This window comes from Hydra vulgaris, chromosome 06 (assembly GCF_038396675.1).
Source record: "Hydra vulgaris chromosome 06, alternate assembly HydraT2T_AEP".
NCBI classification, from domain to species: domain Eukaryota; kingdom Metazoa; phylum Cnidaria; class Hydrozoa; order Anthoathecata; family Hydridae; genus Hydra; species Hydra vulgaris.
Window position 1 is genome coordinate 55,939,915 of NC_088925.1, and position 25,086 is coordinate 55,965,000.

The 25,086-nt window shown below is 30.1% G+C and overlaps 1 protein-coding gene across 2 annotated transcripts in view; it reads left to right on the top strand.

The window, feature by feature from the left end:
* Positions 1 to 25,086, top strand: part of LOC136081992 (interaptin-like) — a 79,941-nt gene that overhangs the window by 52,254 nt on the left and 2,601 nt on the right. For both annotated transcript variants that reach the window (XM_065800519.1, XM_065800520.1), the window contains exons 9-10: positions 15,669 to 15,710; positions 23,616 to 23,690. In XM_065800519.1, the coding sequence (XP_065656591.1) occupies positions 15,669 to 15,710; positions 23,616 to 23,690 (117 nt within the window). The remainder of the gene's footprint in view (positions 1 to 15,668; positions 15,711 to 23,615; positions 23,691 to 25,086) is intronic.

Sequence of the window (25,086 nt, forward strand, 5' to 3'; positions counted from 1 at the left end):
AATAATAACTCCGAGAAAAAAAATATCAAAATTTATTTGAGAAACAAAAAGCATATTTTTCTTGAGATAAAATGAAAACACAAACTTTAAAAAAAAACTTACAAAAAAAAATTATATTTAACATAAAAAGTATAAAAAAAATTTATAAAAGCAGTTTAAATTTAAGCATTGTTTCATTATTATTTAGCTTTTAGTAAATGGTTTGAAGGCATCAACATTCGAAACATTTCTTAAATTTTGCAATGTAGGCACTTTCAAAAATCTGTCATAAGAGTAGGAATTCGACCTAAAAATGGAACAAATTTTTATTGGAAACACTTATTACACATGTGTAATACTCTATTTATTTATTTGTAAACTCTTATATATTTTTGAAAAAGCTAGGCTAAAAATAAATAGTCACAACAAGATAAGCTTTTATGTTTTTATTTGGAAACTGAATGCTTGGGTTTTAGTGAATGATTTTATGTAGTCAGTTTCAGCATTGAAGCTACCCAATAACCATTTTTAACAATAGACACTGACATGAAAGTAAACCAAGTCAAATCTATCAACACAAAGCCAAAACCATGTCAAATCTATCAACACAAAATAACACAACATTAACATCACAAAATAAACAAATATCATAACATATCCCAGTAAACTCTCAGTTACTCAAACCTTCAAGGGACCAAAAATATATATATATATAGATATATATATATATATATATATACATATATATACATATATATACATATATGTATATATATACAAATATATATGCTTATATATATACATATATATATATATATATATATATATATATAAATATACACATATATATACATATATATATATATATATACTTATATATATATATATATATATATATATATATATATAGTAGTGGTGTTATATATATATAGTATATATATATAGTAGTATATATATATATATAGTATATATATAGTATATATATATATATATAGTATATATATATATATAGTGTATATATATATATAGTATATATATATATATAGTATATATATATATATATAGTAGTAGCGGTAGTGGTGTAGTGGTAAGAGCGCTCGCTTCATAAGCGAGAGGTTCGGAGTTCGACTCCCACCACGTCCCTGGAAGTACCACGCTCAACTTAGTTTCTCCACGCAGCGGCCTTGCTCAGAAAGGTTCGTGTTTCGGAGTTAAAGAGTTGAGAGAGGGTTGTACCACGAATAACAACTAAAAAAAAATAAAAAAAAAAAGTAGCCTCCTCGACTGTAGTGGCCCCCCTCGGGCCTTGGGGAGGTGAATAATCTAAAAAAAATATATATATATATATATATATATATATATATACTTATATATATATATATTTATATATATATATATATATATATATATATATATGTACAAATATATATGCTTATATATATACATATATATATACATATATATATATATATATATATATATATATATATATATATATATATATATATAAATATATATATATATATATATATATAAATATATATATATATATATATATATATATATATATATATATATATATATATATATATATATATATATATATATATATATATATATATAATCTTTGAAAGTCATTTTCTTGTTATACGTTAAAATATGGGTTGAATTCAATAAATGCGGCTGCTTATAAACTTTTTTTTTTTCAAATATATATATTTTTTTTAATAATATATAATTATTTCGATATTTCGCTGATCTATCGTGATCAGCGTCATCAGGTATAATAAATAAAATAGTTACAAAGAAATCGTTTTAGTAAAAACAAACCGTTAAAAAGATAACACTCAAAAGCCAAAATATAATACAAAAAAATTTTCAAATAACTGATGTCAGCAGATTTTATTAAAAAATGGCCCGCAGGTTTTAGTTGTCACGTTATCATCATCATCCCGATTGAGAACCACATCACCATTTCTCAACTCAAGTCAAACCCTAGCTTTGCTTATTTCGAGTGACTCTCTGATTTTCCGAGTTCAATATTTTGGGGCTACAGATAATGCTTTGGGGTGCAACCAATCAAACTTACCATGGTATGTTTTGGAATGTTCAGTTGCACCCGACCTGGACCATTTTTCTTTTAAGCTGTTTTTCTGGTGTTCAATACATCTCGATATCACCTTTTTTTAGTTTCACCAATGTATATTGGACCACATGAACATTTTAGCTGGTATACACCAAGGTCTGTGTTTAGTGGTAGTTTAGTTTTACTGTTGCAAAAAATATTTTTTAAATTGGGAGTTGATGTGAAAATAACCTTTATGTTTTGTTTTCGAAATTCTTTACGAAGTTTTGGACCAACAATTGGTATCCAGGGTAGTTTTATAAAGGGTTGGATATCTAATGGTTGACATGTAGTGTTTTTTGAACCGTTTTTTAAATAGTCTGTAGTATTGAAGTTTTATTATTATCATAAGAGCAATTTTTGTTATATTTATTAATAGGCAAAATACTTTTTTTTAGTAAAAAGTAATAAATTTTGAAAAGTACTTAATATAATCCAAATAAATTATACTTTTAAATTTTACCCTAACTATGATCCCTAATGCTACCTAAATTTTTGCATTAAAGCGTCATTTTCGGGATGCGATTACTATTTTATTGTTAAACTAATATTAAAAATAAACTTTTAAATGTAAAGGAACAATAATATAACAAACATTTTTCTTATTACTCACGTATTACAAAAATAATTTTTTGTGTAGTCATATTGAATCAACGAAAAAAATTGACATATTTCTGTAGTCAAATTCATATATTTTCCCTGAACATTTCTGAAACTAAATAATATTTCTTATACGGGACTAGTAGTGAAAGTTAGTGGTGAAAATTTTTATATTTGTGGTAAATTAGGAGGGAATTAGAAGTGTTTTATGTTCAAAATGATGCTTTTTAATTGGGTACAATGGGAGTCGGGGAACAGTAAATGATCCCTAGTGCTACTTGTCTACAATGGTTTCAAAAAATGCGAGATAAATAACTTAGTTTTAACCATGATAAAACAGTTGCAATGAATTAAAATAACTAAACTACCTTTAGAATATGATAAATTTAAAACACCAATATTGCCTGTAATAGGTCACTTTGACTTGATTGTTTTGTAATTTTGATAAAGGTAACATGAGGGTAAAAAATATGCTGCTATCACGTTTATAGTAGTAGTAGTAGTAGTAGTAGTAGCAGTAGTAGTAGTAGTAGTAGTAGTAGTAGTAGTAGTAGTAGTAGTAGTAGTAGTAGTAGTAGTAGTAGTAGTAGTAGTAGTAGTTTTAGTATAGTTGTTGTAGCTGTAATTGTAGTAGTAGGTACTCGTAAATCCGACCTTAATGGAACCGTTTTCTTTGCCCAAATTTTGTGCCCCGCTTTTTTCAGTTTTCAATTTAAGAGTGGCATGGTATGAAGCTGTTTTGCTGTATTTTTTTAGAAATTTGTATCAACATAGATTTTTTTTGAGTACTAGAATAACTTTAATTCTGCAAAAAAATCTTTTTTGTAAAATTTTTTTTTTTAAGAATTTGTTGTTGTTTAAAACTTCCTTGTTGTTTTTGCATCAGGTATGCATTGAAAGAATGCTGAGACTTTTTCTAATATATTCAGACTTCTGAAAAAACCTTTTTTCATGCTACCTGACAAATTTCATGAAAAATAAAGCTTGCCCAGGCACCCTACTAACTTGACCAAAATAGGTACCTATTTTTGACTTGAGTTCTGCTATACAGCTAGATAGTTGGGAGAGGGCGTATCATAATAAACATTTGAACAATGATAATGTTTAAATGTATGATACAAATTATTATTAAATAGTATATATAAAATATATAAATTTTAAAAAAATATTAATAAATAATTAAATTTTCAATAGAAAAATTCAGTTTTTCATGAAAAGAACCTAGATATTGAATGCATTAAATATTTACCCCTTAATTAAATGTTTACCCCTTTCTAACGCTCCGCATAAGTCTTTTATGTATTCTTGTTCTCCTTTTAACTCTTTCAGCATAGTATTTGAGGATTTTATTCACTGGTGTTTGATGACTTCTTGCCACTATACAGAGCTTTTTAAGTGATTTTTTTTTGTAAACTATTATGTAATGATTAACCAATCAAAAACAGTTAGTTATACAAAAATTCTATATATAAATACATGATTTAAGCTTTGAAGTGTTTAAGTTTTCAAAATGGCTTCACATAAAAGATGTAATATTCCGCTAGATATAGTTTTAAAGTTTTGGATTAAGTGATATTAATGAGAGTGGTTTGGACTCTTTATTTAGTGGAATGAGTAGTGGAGTAAAAGAGGAGTTGGACAAGATTCTCATTGGTGGTTGTGATTCACAAATACAGAAAGTTTTCATATTTTGTTTATCACATAATATATGTGATATATCACATAAAATATATGGATATTGTTTATTTATGATATATAAGTAATATCCGTCATGATGATTACTCACATAATCTGAGACTATGTGTTGCTTATGTTTTAGGTTATATACTGATAATAATTATCAGTATATAACCTAAAACATAAGCAACACATGGTTGCTTATGTTTTAGGTTATATGTTGATGAAATCGAACAAAGTGAATTATCCTCTAAAAAAGAAAGTGACTTTAGTTATAATAATAAAACTAACACCATTCCGACAATAAAATTTTGTACTGAGTCTTCTGTTCAGATGATCTCAGTACATGGCATTAAAAAACAAATTTTGTTGAATAGGAGTTTGAAAAAAAAAAGATTTATAGCACTAAACAAAAGTCAAAAACCAACAATAAAAGCATCAACAATGCCTGACTACAAAATAAAGAAAATAAAGGCACAACTAATAACCAATGCAGGTAACAAACCAAGTTTCAAAAGGAACTACGTTATCATATTATGATCCTGATAATTACAAGTCAGATGTACCGGATTTCAAACCATCTCTTGAACCTGGAGCTTATTTAGGCATACGCTTAGTACAAAACAATATGGCAGGAGCACACACACATCGCATAATCCTCTTCCTTCTGCAGGAGTCAGTTTGAATTGAGCCTTGAACATCCAGATCTTGAGACTGTATATGACCTTATTCTTCCAGCGAGCATGATACATTGCTCCAGGCAACATGAATCGCACTCCTCTGGTAGGAGCAGCGCCGAGAAAAACAATCACGAGTTCCAAGAATTCTTTATAATCATCTCTCGTCTGGTTCTGTTCAAGATGCTTGATGGCAAAATCGATGGTGTTTTGCCTAATGTCTTCCACTAGATTTGCCACATTTTCTGCTGCAATCCCTGGTTCATATTTGGCCGTGGCTATGAATGCCCAGTATTCCTGGAAGAGCTTGAAGAGTTGAACCACGGGTGAGGAGGTGGCTACCATACAAACTTGGAAGACTGCACCAATAATCAGTTCCATAATGTGATTCCTGCAAGCCAGCGACAACAACTCCTTTTTAAGTTTCTGCTCAAGGAGGACACAGGCACCAGCTACTTGACCAGTGTTAGAGCTGGTCGTGTCAAAACACATAGCTCGGATACTATCGGCTATGCCCCAGTTTTCAATGGCTCCAAAAACTGCAGCAGCCTCAGCCTCACCTGTTCCGGATGGAAACTTGGCAACAGTGAGTAGCTGAGAAACTCCTTTTCCTGAAACCAACACTGGCAGGCGATCGACTTTCTCTTTTCCAATAAGATCAGGGATAGGCTTCCCGTCCCAGTGAACAACAAGGGGAACGTTGCCCTAAAACTCAGCCTTTATGTTTGCTGATCGCTGGACTCTGTGTTCAACTCTGTGTTGTCGTACCAAATCTCTGTTTAGAGCAAGTTCGTCAATGTTATGTCCCAAGCTTTTGGCAGTCTCTGCTATAACGAAAACAGCCTTGCGGTCTGAAACTTTTGTTCGATCCAGTGCTGCCGCGAGTTCAGGAGTGACAACTGTTTTTCGCCCTCTTTTTCTCTTCAGTGTCCTAAATGCTATTCCTCCAACAGCCTCCTCACATGTATTATTCTCAGTTTCCATTTTCTCTGTGTCTTCTGTTGAACTGTTTACCGAACCAGATGAAACCAGTTCCACTGAGGAATCTTCAAACTGTTTCATTTGTTGTCGCCTGGCAAGCATTTTCTTTTCTGTGTCTGACACTCTTTTCTCCTTGGCAGCAAGCTTTTCATCTACCCCAGCCATCGACCCTCTCCTTCCTTTTTCTCGCTGCGCTAATAAGAAATCTTTATCTTCTTGCAAAACTGATTTCATGTTCAGAGTATCAGCATGAGCGACATCAAAAAGATCATCAAGTGTGGAAACAAAAGCTGACTCTCTTGCAAGTTGAGTTGGTGAAGCTCGTGCTTTGTTCTTCTTGATAAGACGCTATTCCTCAAATGACTTCTCTAGCTTGGTTTGACAGTTTTGATGTTCTCTCATCGGGATTCTAGCTTTCAGCCAAAATTTTGATATTTCATTGAAGGTAACAGCCAACGATTGTCTTATGGTTTCCTTCAGTTTGAGATGGTGATGTAGGAAGAACCCCAGAGCCATACGCAATGACAGCAACTTGCTGCCTGTTAATACGGTCACAGTGTCCCCAAGAAGATACAACTGGTTTTGAGATCTTGTTGCTTTTGCCACAGACGACATTTTAGATCAGAAATTAATCTGGAAAAAAATTAGAAAAGGCATTTTTATCATTTGGCTTTTGGAATCACAAATTTTACTATTTTTAAACTTGAAACATTAAAAACAGTTACTTAGCACTGTTAATTCAGCAACAATTGTACTAAAAATCTAGAGCAATGCCTCAATTAATCAAGCAAATATTTTGAATTCGCCATACTGCCGCAACAATTTTTAAAATATTTAGGCTCAACTAGTCAACCTAAGATAAACCTGTAACCTGTGATACTACTACATTATATAAATTTCAAAATAACTTTATATAAATTTAAAAATAATTTTAAATACCTTGTTTGTTGTAGTCAAGTGTTGATGAAAAAATAATCAAATTTACAGAAATTATTTCAATCATTAATAAGCAGTATAAACAAAAGTTTTGTTTCTTATGCTTAAAAGCAAATGGCGGTCAGCTTTGGTAGTCTGTTGCACTGCCTCTGACCTGTGAGTCTGTTGCACTGCTTCTAACTTGTGAGTAAGTAAGCTAACCTTCAGTGTCATGTTAGTTAATTTTATTAGAAAAATAAAAGACACTAAACTGATGAATATTATGATTTTAATGATAATTATGTCACAAGTTTAGTTTAGTTTTGTTTGAATGAACAATTCCAGCTATTATTGAGATTTTTATGATGGAAAAACTAATAAAGGATTAAAACCACACAGCTTGTAAAATAAATTTTACACTGAAAGAATACAATTATGGACCCAACTGAGTCTCCAAGACTCCGCGAGTCTGATGGCAGAGTGCTGGAAACTTCACCATCATTGAGCTACTTCTAAATATTGTTCAATTGTGCTCATATTTTGTCTGAATTATTATTTGATAAATAGGAACATAATTAAAGGGTAAGAAGGTCATATTTCAAAAGGGTAAGAAGGTCATATTTCAAAATAAGCTCCACCCTAAGATAGACAACAGGGTTGTAACTATGCTATCCTCTATTGATTGTGCTAATGATTATGCCAAAGTAAAGCGTAAAAAAAAGTTGATTACAAGTAGAACCAAAAAACCATTTGTAGTTCACCGCTACAATTGTTTTATGAATGGTGTTGACTGATCGGATCAATTTTTGGCCAAGTATAGTTTATTAAAAAAGTGTGTTCAGTGATGGAAAACACTCTTTTATCATCTCATAGACATTGCAGTTGTAATTCAAACACATAAATAATCAAAGGAAAAAAAGAATATTCTTATTATAGCCGTTTAGACTTCCTAGAGGAACTCATTCGAGATTTGATTTGGCTTAAAGAGTTTGCCAATCCCCACAACATAAGCCATATTTAACCTATGGAAAATACCATTCCAAGCATCTACCAAAGTTTGGAAGCAAAAGACAAAACTATAAAGTGTGCTACACTTTATTAAAAAAAGAAGAAACAATTTTTTCCTACTGTGCAACGTTGCCTTTTTTGCTGCACTGCAGCAAAAAACTGTTTTGCAATATGGCAAAGCTCATATTTTCATAATAATAACTAATTTAAGTATTTATTTTAAAAGTATGAATAAATTTTTAGTGTTTTCTGTATTCATATAAAAATAATATTATAATATTAATATCATTATAATATTATTTTTTCCCTTTTTTGGCTAATAAACCCCGAAACAATGAGCCACCTGCCAGGCCATAACAAATAATGTTTTCAAGAAAAGTATTTTGGTATTTTGATTGCTCATATATTAAGCTTTATATCTTTATTATATAGTTTTTACATAAGACTTCATCTTAATCTTCTAGATCAACTTTTGTATAAAAGTATTTCTAAAAACCTCTATAACTTTATTAAAGAACAGTTATTTAGTGAAAAAGCAATAATTTCGAACTTTTATTTTATTTCTTAAACTGTACCAGTGAACTTCCATATACTACATATCAATCGGAAGAATATTAAACAGGCTTTCAGAGTTTATTGTTAAATACTTGTTAAAATTACATTTCATGCCTTAAAATTACAGAGAAAGATAACTTTTTAGACTAGGAAATAATAACATGTTTGAGTGTGACTATTATTAAATTTTGTATGTTTTTGTAAAAATCTGAATATGTATGGATAAACTTTGACCCTTCTTCTTTTAACCAATATAGGTTTTGATGCAATCCAGACCCGCCCAAGAACAGCTATTTTCTATTTTAAAATTTTTTTTTTACATAAAACATGACAGTCATTTTTATTTAATGCTAAAAATGATGCTCCAATTTAATTTTTTAATATATTCCTTAACATACATAAAATAGAATTATTAGATTAAAAATATAATCAAAAAATTAATTTTTTTTTAAAAATGCAAAAGGGGTTTTCCCCAAGTAAGAGAATTGCGGAATAAAAAAAATGCAAAATAGAAGCACTGATATCATTTAATAATAATGGTTTCGAATTACTTTATTTAAAAGTAAATTTCGTAGTTATAGCTGAGTATTTATTTGCTATCGGATAAACTGCTATCAGCTTCTATATCAATGCAATCTATTTGTCGATAAGCATCAATTAGTTCTGGGAAAACCTCATCATTAACATCCTTACTTCTTGTGGAGCTTTCAATCAGTAAAAGTTGCAACACCTCTTCTGGTAGTACTGATTTACATCGAGACTTCAAACAACTTTTCAAAATTAATACTGGAAATATTAGGATCTGATTTTCTAAACCTTGACAAAAAACATCAGTTAAGTTGTTAATTCTTGAGATTTTTCTTGCATAATCCATACAATCTTTTCTATGACATTTCTCCAGCATTTTTGCCAAAAGTTCTAGCTGGCAAAATTAATTCAACCATCATTTGAGCTCTATGAGCTAACACTTTATGAACATAAGTAGGAATTTTATACCATGAATATTTCTCATTGATAATTAAAACTGTTTGTAAACAATAATTTTCAAATTTGACTGGATCAATTGGAATTTGACTAGACAAACATATTAATATTGTTCTTAAATGGACAATAAGATTAATATCTATATCCAAAATTTTTGATAACATTATTGGATAAGAAAAAGCTTGCCGTGCAGTATTCCCATTATTAGATGAACCAGTGCCACCTGGATGGGGTTTGTCTACGTGTAATTTAGTTTTTGCCTAATATCCAATTTGTACAACAAATAAAGGAGATTTTCCATGAAATGGACCCAGCAATAAAGTGGACTTATTCCAAAGAGTAAAAATGCTTTCTCATTGTTAAATAATTTATTTGTGTAGTTTTCAATGTGACTCATTTTAGTAGGTGTTGCTTTACAAAGCGCACACAATTGATAAGACAGCGTTTCAGTGATTTCTGCTAAAACTTTTCCATTGATGGCTGTTAAAAATAAAGAGCTTTTGATATTAAGAATAATATCAAAAGCTCTTTATTTAATATTCTCTAATATTATTTTCCATTTGGAAAATAATATTAGAGAATATTAAATTAAAGCTCTAATATTATTTTCCATTTGGAAGCCATATTGTAATATCAGAAAGTTTATTTATTTGCCATTCAACAAAAATTTTTTTTGGAGAATAAGTTTTTTACTTTCTTTAGCATACTTTAAGATCATTGGTCTGCAAAATCTAACAAAATTAGAAGTTGGGTTTGCCCAAAATCCTAATTCTTCAAACATATGACATCCTAGTCATATGTTTGAATTCTTAAGGGTAAAATGGTAACAGAAAAAAGCAAATCGTCTGATGAACTTTCAAATAACTCATCAAACTTTTGATTGAATGGGGAAAAATTACTGGCTCCATTATATCCCCATCTTACAACAAAAATCAACTCAATTGAGTCCTTTTCTTTATTAGTAATTTCAGATATAATTTGCTCCTCCTGTGATTTTACTATTCTTTGAACAGTATGTATTAGAAGCTTTTGTTATGGCACATTTGCTTCCTTGTCAGAGATGTGCATATTATTAGGTCTACATTTTTTTCTAGATTCCAGAATATCGCACCTCTCTCTTGACTTTCCAATCTTATCGCCATGTACTGAGATTTAGTAAAACCATAGTTTAATAGAAAACCAAGTCCCTTTTCTGGAGACATTTTTTTATTTCTTTGTCAATGTTTTTTATTGATATCATATGCCAATTGTTGATCTTGTAGAATGCACATGATAATTTTTTCTAAGTTCTTATTACCTATTTGTTTGGCTGTGTATCTTGCTGTTTCAAGTATATACTTTGTATCATATTCAGCTTTTTCTGACAGATTAGAAATTGGTATTCTTTTAGCTCACTATCCTTTGTCTGTAATAGGCGATGTATGCCGTCCTTTCTTTAATTCTGGCATTTCTAATACGTTTAAGAGTTTCCAGATAACTTCTTTAAATTCATAAATAAATTCATGTTCTAACCAGGAAATTGACTTTATGAAATTTATTGGAAATATTAACCATGAGCGAGATTTCGTCTCGTTCTCGTTTCTCGTGAGAAATGGGACTTCTCGTGAGAAACGAGAAATAGAACGAGACTTAAATATTATATTATTTTCCAAATTAAAAATTATTATAGTTTACAAAATGCTTAATAATTTGTTTTTTAATTAATTAATATTTTGACTCCGTGATTTTAATTAAATTTTTAATTAGATTTTTTAATAAGATTTTTTTTAAAAATCTAAATAAAAAATTTTAATTAGATTTTAAATATTTTTAATTAGATTTTAAATACAAAAACTTTTTGTATAAAATGGTGCACTTTTGACTTAATTTCATTAGTTTACCAGTGGAATTCAACATGACACATAATGTTCATATTAAAAAGAAATATTCTTGCCTCATTTTAACGATCAAAAATGTCACCAAGAAAAAACAAAAATCTGGAGATATTTTCAAAAAAGAAGTGACGGTGCTGAATGCAAGGCATGCAAAAAGTCTTTGAAAACAAAAGATGGAAACACAAGCGGACTTCATCGTCACCTCGAAAAAAAACACAGCCAAGATGATGTTGAGTATTCTGAAAAAACTGACGACTCTCTTCTTCCTCCTCCTAAGAAGAAACAACGAACCATGGTCGAAATGCTTGAAACAAAGTCCAAATATGGCAAAGACAATTCTATTCAAAAGCAGTTTGACTCTGCAATGCTGGATTACTTTTGCACTAATCCGGCATCCTTTTCAGCAGTCGAAGGAAGAGGTTTCAAGAAATTGTTTGGCATTGCAAACCCTAAACTGAGCCTTCATCACAGAACAACATATTCAAGAAAGCTTTCAATTCGGTCAAGAGAAGTTCAAGCTGGAATGAAGAGCATAATAACGGAGATTACGCCAAATCTAAAAAGTGCTGCATTTACTACTGACCTTTGGACTTCTAGAGCTCAGGAAAGCTACATCTCTTGGACTTTTCATGTTATTGACGCAAATTGAAGACTACATCACTGGACACCCCATGTCCAACAGTTCCCAGGCAGACACACAGGTATCTTAATTGAAGGAAAGCTGGATTCTTTCTTAGAAGAACTAAATTTGCCTGCTAATTTGCCAATGCACTGCGTGAACGACCAGGCAAGAAACATGAAACTTGCAATCAAATTGTCAAAGCGCCTTGACCAATACTTGTGCAACAATCATATTTTGCAATGTGCAGTTCAAGACTCATTTGGAATGACTGCTGGAATGGATGATGTGTTGCAAACATGCAAAGATTCGGCATCTTTAACTCCACAGTCAAGAGTTGCAGCTGAGTTGCTTGAATCAGAATCAGAGGCTCAAGGAATCAATTTTAGACAGTTACCCCAATCTGTTGACACAAAATGGAATAGTGAACTGGATTACATGGCTTCTGTCCTACATCTAAAGAGTGCAATTATCAGCTTATGTGCAAATGAAGATATTTTTTCTTCAAAGACCATCAGTGCATCACAGTGGAAATCAATCGAGGAAGCAGTAGAAATTTTGACACCACTTGAAGAAGCTACAGAAACGTGGTCGGCTGAGTCTATTCCAACAATTAACATTGTCGTCGATTCTCTTTATTTAATCCATGACAAAATTGATCAATTTATTGAGACGGATGGAAAAAATGGCTACGGTGTCTTGTATGCAAAAACTTGAAAAGTTGCATTGAGAAAAGATTTCCTCTTTGTCACACTGAAAACTTATTGAGTGCTGCAGCAAACTACTTAAATCCTGCTTTAAAGGGACTTCACTTGAAGCTCTTCAAAAAATTTCAAGCAACAAAAGAATGGTTAGCCTCACAGGTTAAGGATAATGTTGAGTGCCAACCTGTTGTCAGAGTCCTTTGAAACGCAAGTTAAACGTCAGACTTGAAATACAAGAGCCAACATCTGAACTGAATCCTATTTTGAGCGAAATGTGCCAGTATGAATATCTCCCTGATGCCAAAAAAGACTTTCCGATTCTTGATTGGTGGAAATTGCATTCAAATACATTGCCAGAACTCTCTTCATTAGCTGACAAATTTTAGCTATTCCAACAAGTTCAACTAAATCAGAGAGAGTTTTTAACTCAGGTGGAAATGTCGTCCGATCATCCAGACACAACTTACAACCAGAAAAAGTAGAACAAATCATCTTAATCAGTCTTGTTGGAAAAGTTTGGCAAAAAAATTCTGAATTAATATTTGAAAAAGTTGTTTACATTTGACAAATGTCATTTGTGTTTATTTGTCAAAACCATGTTTACATTTTTTTTTTGTTACTTGGATTTTAATATTTGTTTTCAAAAATTGTTAAATTTCTCGTCTCGTCCTCGGTCTCACGAGAAGTACTAACTTCTCATCTCGGTCTCGTCTCGGTTTGAAAAAACCTAGTCTCGCTCATGGTTAGGAAATATCCTTGAAATATTGAACATCCTTCATTCTTTGTTTGTACGTGGTTTTTATTATTAATACTTTTTTTTCTAATTCTTTTTCTTGAACACCTTCAATTTTCATAACATTCTTCTTCTCCAAAAATTTTAAACATTCCAACATTATAATAATATCACCAGTCACAAAAGAAATAAAATCTTTATTCTTTAACTTCATTTAAGACAATTTGTACTTTATTATTTCTTTACACAATTTTAAATCAACAAAAAGATTTTTTGTAAATCCTTTCAACTTCCAAAAGCTTTTAGGTTATATTAATTTTAAAGGAAGTATTTTGAGGTTATATTAAAAGTAGGTATTAAAGTTACCGCAAATATATCTTTTCATAACGATATTATGCAATTTGATTGAAAATGACAGTCATATTTTATGTAAAAAAAAAAAAAAATCAATTTAAGTAGAAACATTTTAAAATTGAAAATAATTGTTCTTGGGCGGGTCTGGCGGCAACCTTTATTGGATTAGAAGAAGAAGGGTCAAAGTTTATCCATATCTATTCAGATTTTTACAGAAACATACTGAATCTAATAATAGTCACATTCAAACAAGCTATTATTTCCTAGTCTAAAAAATTATCTTTCTCTGTATTTTTACTGCATGAAATGTTATTTTATAAAATATTTTACAATAAACTCTGAAAGCCTGTTTAATGTTCTTTCGATTGATATATGATATATGGAAGTTTACTGGGGCAGTTTAAGAAATAAATAAAAGTATGAATTTATTGCTTTTTCATTTGAAATAATCAAAAAGTAGCATTAATTCAAGATTTGCAAATGCTCAATGTTGCCATTTTTTAAAGAACAATTATAAATAATTTTTTAAAGAACAATTATAAATAATTCTTCTTTAAAAAATGGCAACATTGAGCATTTGCAAATCTTGAATTAATGCTACTTTTTGATTATTTCAAACCACTGTGCACCATTATGAATTTTAACATAATCGTGTAAAAAAAATTTTTGATTAGATTTGTTTAAAGTTTTATAAGCTTTTCAAAAATATATAACACAATATACTTATGACTTTTACTTTTAAAGATATTTATGTTTTTGTAAGACTCCTTATTAAGTTGCCATTTTTCAGCCGTGCCGAAGACCTTTCTTTTGATACCAAGTTTTATGAATTTTAATAAGAGTTGATAAAGTTATGATTTGGTCACTGCTTCTTCAACAAATCCACATATCAAAAATTCGACACTTATAATGCTATAACTTTTCGTAGAATGATTTGATTTTAATAATTTTTTCACTTATAAAATACTGTAATGATGCTTTTTCCAATGATATATAACAATATAGCATATGATTTGTTTAAAAATTTCTTGTCACATAACTACTACTACTAGTAGTAGACTACTATTACTCCTAGTATACTACTATTACTAGTACTAGTAGTAGTAGTAGTAGTAGTAGTAGTAGTAGTAGTAGTAGTAGTAGTAGTAGTAGTAGTAGTAGTAGTAGTAGTAGTTGTAGTAGTAGTAGTAGTAGTAGTAGTAGTAGTAGTAGTAGTAGTAGTAGTAGTAGTAGTTGTAGTAGTAGTTGTAGTAGTAGTAGTAGTAGTTGTAGTAGTAGTAGTAGTAGTAGTTGTAGTAGTAGTTGTAGTAGTAGTAGTAGTAGTAGTAGTTGTTGTAGTAGTAGCAGTAGTAGTAGTAGTTGTAGTAGTAGTAGTAGTAGTAGTTGTAGTAGTAGTAGTAGTAGTTGTAGTAGTAGTAGGAGTAGTAGTAGTAAGAGTAGTAGTTGTTGTTGTTGTTGCTGTTGTTGCTGTTGTTTCTGTTGTTGTTATTATCCTTCAACACTGTTGAAGATACTCAGAGCAAATGAAAATTAAGGATTTTTTATAATCTCAATTAAAGATTTAAAAAAAGATAATCTTCACTTATTTATTATTGTTGGCACTCTTTTTTTAAAATATTATTATAAGATTATTATTTCATTTTATTAAAAAATTTGACTTAATATTGAAAATTTATTGTTTATGGAAATAACTGTTTATACAGAGTATCAGGAAATAAATAGTAATTTAGTCTTTTCTTTTATACTATTGTTAAATATTTTACATACTTTTTCAACTCGAATAGTGGTTGCTTACAGCCTTGTTGAAAGTGATGTTGAAAAAAAAATTATACATAATTAATTATTAAATAGAATATTAAATACTTAAATATATTTTATTAAAGATACAAAGCTTGACTAGCCATTTGAACAATCAGTTGGAATGGGTAAGCAGCTATTTAAAGAAATTTATTTATTTTTTTATTGTTTTTGTATTAAGTTTTATATAAACAATATCAAGGGCTTCTTGTTTATTGTTTTATTTTATTTTTGTATTTTTAATTTTTTTCTGCAAATGAATACAAAAATTTTATTGTAACATCATTTTTTAACTAAAAAAGTGATAAATTTTTGAAAATTTGTTAACAATTTAAATTGATATTTACAGTCCTTGTCCAAATTATTAGACACTCTCAGTCAAGTGTACAGTCCACTAGACGCACTGTAGTTTGTAAAAGTTACTTGTTTTGCATGAGTTTATATCACCTTTTTGTTTAAACATAGATGTAATAGCTTTTTATTCAGTAGGTTTTTTAACATACTTCAGATTTGTTTATATTGTTAATAAATACTTTTATATTAACATATATTTATTAAAGTATATTTATTAACATTCGCCTTTGGACCTTTACTAGAAATAAAAGTTCATCATGTTTCAGCCTCTGCCCCAACACCATAAGGTTGAATTTCTTTCTCTTTACTAAAAATATTATGTTTGCTGCCCAAATGTAGCTATCATCAAATTTTTTACCAACCAAAACTCAATCTTGTTCATCTATCAGCAAAGTTGCATCCTTTTTTTTTTTTGTTATCCCTTCATGCTTAAAAAACTTTTATAAATCTAGTTTTTTTCTTGCACAACCATGCTTTGAAATTTTCTTCCATCTTTATTTTTTCTAGACTCATACAATCTCCAGTTCTCTTAAGTCTTCAATCAAGCATTTTTATGCTCTTTAACAGTATTCTTTGTTTTTTGCTAATTCCAACTTAAAGAGTAGTTACTAGCAGTTAGAAGTTTAAAAAAAATGTTTTGGTCATTAAAAAGAACAATTTCATCAACTTTTGTTAACCTAATTTTTTAACAGTAATATGAAATCTCCGCAAGAGCTTTTTTTAAAAAAAAAGTCTAGAAAGTAAATAGTAATCAAACTAAATATAAGCAAATTTAATTAAAAAAAAAATTCTTGAACCTTTGAACCTAATTAATTAAATTATTAAAAAAAAAATTCTTGAACCTAAAAAGCATTATTGAACCTTTATAACTACCAAGACAATCAAAATATTTTTTTTATACAGTCCCTGTTTTAACTATTAGGCGCACTATAAGATTCTGTTAATTCTAAACTATAAGATTCTATGTTGATTCTAAACTATAAGATTCTATGTTAATTCTAAGCTATAAGATTCTATGTTACTTTTAAACTATAAGATTCTATGTTAATTCTAAACTATCAGGGGATACTATATTGCTTGATTGTTTTTATTGAAGACAAATAGAACATCAAACAAATTAAAATTAATACAATTAAATAATAATACATTGTTAAGCCAGCTTTAGCAGCATCATATCTTTAATTCCGTGTGGCATGCTTTCAATACAAAACTGTACTATCTTCTGCATTTCAGGATAAATATTTCACTCATAAATGATACTTTCTAAGCAGAAAGAGGAATATTTTGCTCGTCCAAAAAAGCTTTTATAAACTGTGCTGTGACAAGGAGTCCATCTTGCATAAAAATAAATGGCTTCCAATTTGAAAACTAATACCTGAACTGCAGAATTAACTGATATTCAAGGACTTTTTTGACAATTATATTTGCCTTATTATACCTTTTACCAAGTACAGATGTCCAGCTCCTTAGTCATTATGAAACTTTACTTTTCCACAAACTAAGCTTTATTCTTCAAATTTTTAATCACGTTTTTGTATTTGTTGAGGTAGAGAATGGAATCTGGAGTAAGAAAATGGCGAGCACAATAAAAAAAAGCGACCTTAGCAAATGTTAACTTTGCAATAGATTGTATGCATTGTGAGATTTCAATAGTGATTGTAATAGAGATTGCAATAGATTGCATTGAATAGAGATTGCAATAGATTGCATTGTGAGATTTCAATAGTGTATGAAAATTTAAAAAAAAAAAAAAGTAGAGGACTTGCTTTATTAATATAGGAGTATTAACAATATTGTGATAGATGTTAGCAGTAAATAGTTGAATTTTGTTTTGGTTAAAATTCACAAGTTACTGAAAGCCTCAAGCTGTCACAAAAGAGTGATTAAATTCAAGGTTGGCTGCCACAGAAAAGTGATTAGATTCTTAAATGATCATAAAATGATGGCTTATTGTCTATACTTGAGTTGTGTCTTCAGGAAATAAAAATAATTTAAATGTAAAATTGTCAGAAAAATCTTCAATAAAGATGAGAAGCAATACAGAGAAGATAGATGAATATATAGATGAAACAATACAGAATAACAATACAGAGATGAAAATATAGATGAAACAATACAGAGAAGATAGATGAAAATATAGATGAAAAAATACAGAACCAAAAATAAAACTTTGAGATACCTCAGAAATTGTTAGGTGAAAAAGACTGTTGGCCTTGGTGGATGTCTTTAATAGTGCAATTAAAAAGAAATAATACAATAATCTCGAAAATCTTCCCAGATGAAAACAAAAATGAAATCAACAAAAAGAAACACACCTTAATATATGAAACAAACTTATAGAGAACATGAACATATCAGACTTTATTGAAAACCTTTAATATGTCAAAAGCATAGCTCTTGCTTTGCTGTCTTTATTTATAGTACAATAAATCTTTTCTGTTGCTAGAGTTCAACTTAACAGTTCAACTGTAGAAGGAGAGGATCAAAATTGTCAGAGAGTAAGTTGATGAACTCAAGATTATGTAATAGTACTTTGTTAAAGAAAGAATCAAAGATCTTGCTAACAATAAAGAGAAGATTAATTTGGCAATAGTTAAAAAGCGTCAGAGTGTTTTTCAGAGTTTTTCAAAATTGGAACTACATTTACAATTTTCCAGTAAGGCACAAAAAAAAGTTAATTTAAATGATATTGAATAATTTACAGTGATCTAAAGACCCATGAATTAAAGATTGAATGTCTTACTTTTGACTTACTTATAAAAAAGACAGACTTTTGTTTATGACACTGTTAAAGATTTTTAAAAAGTCTTTCGAATCTAATTTCTAAAATTAAATACAATCAATCTTCTCAGTAAACTAAGAAGATTAGAGTTTAGCATCAGACAGCACCTTTTTGCATTGATAATAATTTTTTGCACCTTTTTGCATTGATAATAAAAAGACATGTTTTTGTGAGAGAACAAACATGTTTTATTTCTCTCTTGTAACATCTCTATTGTTTTTTTAGGAGCTTTTGTAAAAATATGAAAGAACGTGCTATTGAAAACCGTGTAAATTGAGGCTTAAATTTAAACTTACAAGAATAAATAAAAGCATCTGCACTTGCCTGAATCAATGAGATTATGTCAAAGACACAATTATTAGACAAAAAACTTTAGCTCAAGAACTGTCATGAAGAAAACCATGAAAAAAATCTACGTTAGCTTTATGCTAGTAGTAAGGAGTGTGTTATAGGGTGAGTTTGAAAAAGAAGTATAAGATAAATGTTTTAGAAAGCAAGAAGAAATTGAGCACAACCATAAAGAAGTGCAAAATGAAACTGAACACAAGCAGAGACAAGACACAAATCGAAGCGTGAAGGTAAGTGATATGTTTCTACGGAAATCACATGATAATGTACTCAATGAGTCATCTACCCTTTGTATTCTAAGACTAACTCTTACTTCCGATCTTTCTTCGAAACTATATATCAAATCCATTGCAAAATTATTATCTGCTCATTTTAAATTTATTGCAGTTTACATCGTTTCTTACTCCGGATTCTATTCTTTATCTGTCATCTATTAAATGTCGGGTCAGGTTATCCTGCTAATGGTAACATGTAACCCAGTACAATCTGCTTCATGTCCTGCTGCCTTGTATGATACACCTTTTTAGGCGAAGGCTAGGAGATGCCAACTCCAACTTAAAACACCCCGTGCCTTGGGGCTCTTGGTTAAGTAAAGGCTAGAGATGTTGTCTCTATAAAAATACTCATCTTGGGCAGATGTAAACACATCCAGCTACTGTCTTTTAGAAGACCTCCTAGGCAAAGACTTAAGGGGTAAACAGATTCTATCTGTTGACCAGCCTCGCACCCCTTCTTCATCTATTAGGCTGGCGCAGATGTATTTTTAAAATATTGTTTCCAGTTTAGGATGTTGAATGCTGGATCTTCTTGACTCAATGCATGGGTTTTGCTTGTGTCTCTGTTTTTATGACTAGGCAACTTATTCAATTTTCACCTAATGAGGGTAGAGCTCTAAAACTCAGTTTAATGGTTTTGAGGCCGTCTGGTACTCTATATTGGTTATCTATTTGTTCTATATTGCTCTCCTTCATCTCAAGACTGCACTCTTTTTAATGTTATTTCTGACCATATTGACCCAAGCCCTCTCTCTTTAACCATCAGCTAATATAGTTGTTGTTGGTGACTTTAATGATCACCACTCTGCATAGCTTGGCTCTAGTGTCAGTGATTCTGCAGGCATTAAAGCCGACAATTTTTGCCTTTTTCAATCCCTAACTCAAATAGTCAGCTTTCCAAATCGCTTTCCAGACAACTTGAATCATTTACCTTTTCTAGTCGACTTATGTCTTATTTCTGATCCTAGTCAGTTCTCAGTCTCTCCACATTCACCCTTAGGTGCTTCTGATCACAAATTGATCTCTCTAAAACTAATATCTCATTATCATATCATACCTTGTACAACTACCTTAAAGCTGATTGGGATACTTTCCGTGATTTATTTCGTGATGGCCCTTGGGTAGAAATCTTTCGTCTTCCTATCAATAAATGTGCTTCTTACATAACTTTGTGGATTCAGGTTGGCATGGAATTTTTTGTTCCCTGTCGATGATTCCAGGTCAAGCTTTACTCTCCTCCATACTTTTCCTCACACTGTGCTGCTGCCATTGTCAATCGAAACCGTTACTTCCATATCTATCAGCAAAACAATTCTCCGGAAAATAGATGTCTGTTTATTACTGATAGAAACCATTGTAAAAAGGGTTTGTCTAACACCAAACCCCGCTATTCTCAGATCATGAAATCTCGTTTCTCATCTCAAAAATTAGGCTCTTGTGACATCTGAAGAATCTTTAATACTATTAATAATAAGGGCATATATTTAATTCCACCTCTCTTGTATGGTTCAGATTTTATCACCTCACCTCAAGACAAAGCTGAATTGTTTCATAAAATCTTTTTATCAATATCATCTCTGGATTCCACTAGTTGTGTTCTACCTGACATTGCCAACAAACAGGTTGATCCATTGCTTGATATTTGTATCACTCCAGCTTCTGTATCTATAGTGATTTCCTGCCTAGACTTTTTAACAGCTTGTTGCTCGGACAAAACACATGTTATTGTCTTGCAGAAGTGTTCTCTGTAGCTGTCGTCTATACTCTCAAAACTATTCAACAAGTGCTTATCAGAGTCTTGTTTTCCAGCCTGCTGGAAAGTGGCATCTAATATCCCTTTCTTCAAAAATTCTGGAGAGCGATCTGATTCGTCTAACTATTATCCCATTAGTCTTCTTCAGATCAGAAGCAAGGTTTTTGAATCTTTAAATAACAAACACTTAATCTCTCATCTTGAATCTAAAAACTTTCTGCCCATCAATATGGATTTCGATCTTCTCGTTCTACAGCTGATTTGCTAACAGTAAAAACCAATAGGTTTTATCGTGCATTAGATAAAGGTGGAGAGGTTAAGGCCATCGCTATTGACATTTCAAACGCTTTTGATAAAGTTTGGCATGCTGGTCTCCTCCATAACCTTTCTTCTTATGGTGTATCTGGCAACATCTTTAAGATTATTGAATCCTTCTTTTCCATTTGTAGTATAAAAGTTGTCCTCGATAGACAGCATTCTTTTTCTTATTCTGTAACTTCAGAGATTCCTCAAGGTTCTACCCTTGGCCCTATACTCTTTTTAATTTACAATAATGATCTTCCAGATATTCTCACATTTAAGGTGGCATTGTTTGCTGATGATACTACCATTTATTCTTGTTGTGATAAGAAACCATCACTCTCTGATTGCTTGTTGGGGGCATTTGAGCTTGAAAAGCATCTTACTTCTGCTACAGCATGGGGCTCACAGTGACTGGTGAACTTCAATACAGATGAAATTCAATTTTTTTTAGCCAATTGTTATTGCACAAATTTAGATCTTCCTATATTTGAATGGATGATGTACTCGATAAGTCATCTACTCTTCGTTTTCTCGGATTAACTCTTACTTTGGTTCTTTTTTGGAAACCATATATCAAATCAGTTGCAAAATTAACATCTGCTAAGGTTGCATCTCTTTATCGACCTTGACACTTTCTTACTTTGGCTTCGATTCTCTATTTCTATAAATCTCAAATTCGGCCTTGTATGGAATACTGTTGCTATATCTGGGGCGGATCTTCTAATGATGCCCTCTCTTTTTTAGACATCTTTTTTAGACAAAAACACATTGTAAACATAGTTGGACCTGCTCTTGCAGCCAACCTTTAACCATTATGACATTGCTGTAATGTTGCTTCTCTTTCTCTATTCTACAAAATCTATAATGGGCACTGCTTTAAAGAGCTAGCATCTCTTGTGCCATCTACTAAAATTTATTCTCATGTTACTCACCATTCAATTAAGTCTCATCCTTTTTCTGTGACTGTTTTTAAGTGCTCCAAAAATTCTTATTCATCTAGTTTTTTTCCTCAAACATCAGTTCTTTGGAATTCGCTTCCTTCATCATATAATTTGCAATCCTTTAAGTCATCAGTTCTTTTGAATTCGCTTTCCTGATTCATATAAATTGCAATCCTTTAAGTTGTCTGTCAATCGTTATCTTGCTCTACAATCTTCATCTTTTCTCTTCCAGTAACTTCCAACTTTAATTAGTGGTTGCTTGCAGCTTTGTTGGAAGCAAAGATGTTAAAGAAAAGGAAAAGATCTCTATAAATCTCGCACACTATATGTAACGCTATTTGCCATATAATGGTGTGTTTAATTACAATGCGTTTTTTCCATTGTTTCTTTTAGACAAGGTGCAAAATCGTGTTGTAAACATAATTGCACCTGCCCAAGCAGCCAACCTTCAACCATTATCAAATCGTCAAAATGCTGCTTTTCTTTTCTTTTTTTTATAAACACTATAATGGATGCTGCTCTAAAGAGCTAGCGTCTCATGTCCCATCTACTAAAATTCATTTTTGTGCTACTCGTTGTTTAATTAGCGTTTACTTTCTTTTACTTTCTTGTGTTACTCGTCATTTAAATAGCATCAGAATTCACTTCTTTCATCTTGTTTTCCAGATTTATATTATTTGTAATCTTTTAAGTCTTCTGTTAATCGTTACCTTGCTTTATACTACATGTTTTCTCTTCCAGTAATTTCCAACTTAAACATGGTTGCTTGCAGCCTTGTTGGAAGTGAAGATGTTTAAAAAAAATTGAGTTAGAAATTTCACTATCTGAGTAAGAGATTTTTAAAAAAGCAAGATATAAAAAAATTCTTTATAAAATTTTTAATTCTCTTTAAAAGTTATAATTAACAAAATATATTTCCAAAATTTCTATCGAATCAAGTTTTTAAGCAATGAAATAAATAAGTTTTCTTGATAATTTAGAATAGATAAAAAAAGTTCTATTTGCTTGATTGCCCCATCTATTTATTAATTTTGTAAATTAATGTAAAGGTGCAAAAAAGCTCTAAAAACTTTTAAGAACTAAAGTAAGGAAAAAGCATGGCAAATTTATTTACAGAGTAATCAATATGCTAATTTTTATATAATGTATTACGTTCTGTATATTAGTATGTATTTAATTGTTTCATCCATATATTTAAATGATGCATTTTATGAATATTTAATTATTTGCTTTATTTAATACTACTTATATTTATTTTTTTATTTTTTTTTTTTCAGCAAGAGGTTTACAAAAAAAAGTTTATGAAAATAGTTGATGACTTAAATAATAAATTCGATGAGAATAAAAATCAGGTATTTTAGTAATTGATGTAACAAAAATAATTTATTATTTAGATTTTAATTTTATTGTATTTCCTTTTATTTATTTGTTTATCATTTTATTTTATTTATTTGTTTTATGCTATTTGTTCTTTTTTTGTTCATGCTTTTTTTTAAACTTATGTTAAAACTGTTATGATTTATGTTAAAAGTTGTAAAATAACAAACATGAAGAGTTTAACAATTAATTGGAGAAATAATCAGGAGAAATAATTAGAAGAAAATTAAACCAAAAAATACTTTGAAAATAAAAAAAAGCTCATTTTTCTAAAAAACAGAAGCTTAAACTTGGTGCCTGTGTACTTTTGTTGTTCTTTACAAGAAATCTCGAACCCACCTATTCACTTATCACACTTATTAAACAAGAATGTTCTTTGTTCTAATCTTCCTAAATCTTACTATGCTATAATCTCCCTAAATCTTACTATGCTATAATCTCCCTAAATCTTACTATGCTTTAATCTCCCTAAATCTTACTATGCTATAATCTCCCTAAATCTTACTATGCTATAATCTCCCTAAATCTTACTATGCTATAATCTCCCTAAATCTTACTATGCTATAATCTCCCTAAATCTTACTATGCTATAATCTCCCTAAATCTTACTATGCTATAATCTCCCTAACTCTTACTATGCTATAATCTCCCTAAATCTTACTATGCTATAATCTCCCTAAATCTTACTATGCTATAATCTCCCTAAATCTTACTATGCTATAATCTCCCTAAATCTTACTATGCTATAATCTCCCTAAATCTTACTATGCTATAATCTCCCTAACTCTTACTATGCTATAATCTCCCTAAATCTTACTATGCTATAATCTCCCTAAATCTTACTATGCTATCTCCCTGAAACTTTTGTTTTGTACAACTTTTTCAAACTCACCTACAAGTTAATAATAAGAATTAATTGAATTAGTCAACTCAATTTGAAGTAACATCAAAAAAAGTGCAGTTTTGAGAAGATGGAGACCAATAAAGAACAAAAAAGAATGGTGAAGTGGTGCTAAAAGTGAATGAAGAGGTTTTAAACAAAAGTATACAAAAAAGTGATCAGGTCTTTGGTATTATATTATCATGTTTCATTTTTGTTATTTTCTTTTTTTCTTTGCAAGAAAAAGCAGACAAGATTTAAATAAAAATGAATTAATACTTTCCGATATGAATCAGTTTAACCTAATTAAAGAAATTTAAAAAAAAAAAAATTTAATCTAACATTACTAATATTTTAATATAGCTGAAAGTTAATTTTGCAAAAAGTTTCTAAAATGTTAAAAGATATTTTATAAATTTACGATTAAGGAATAAATTTAGTTTTATCATTTGAAAAAGATTTAAGGCAGTTTTATTGCTTGTTAATCATTT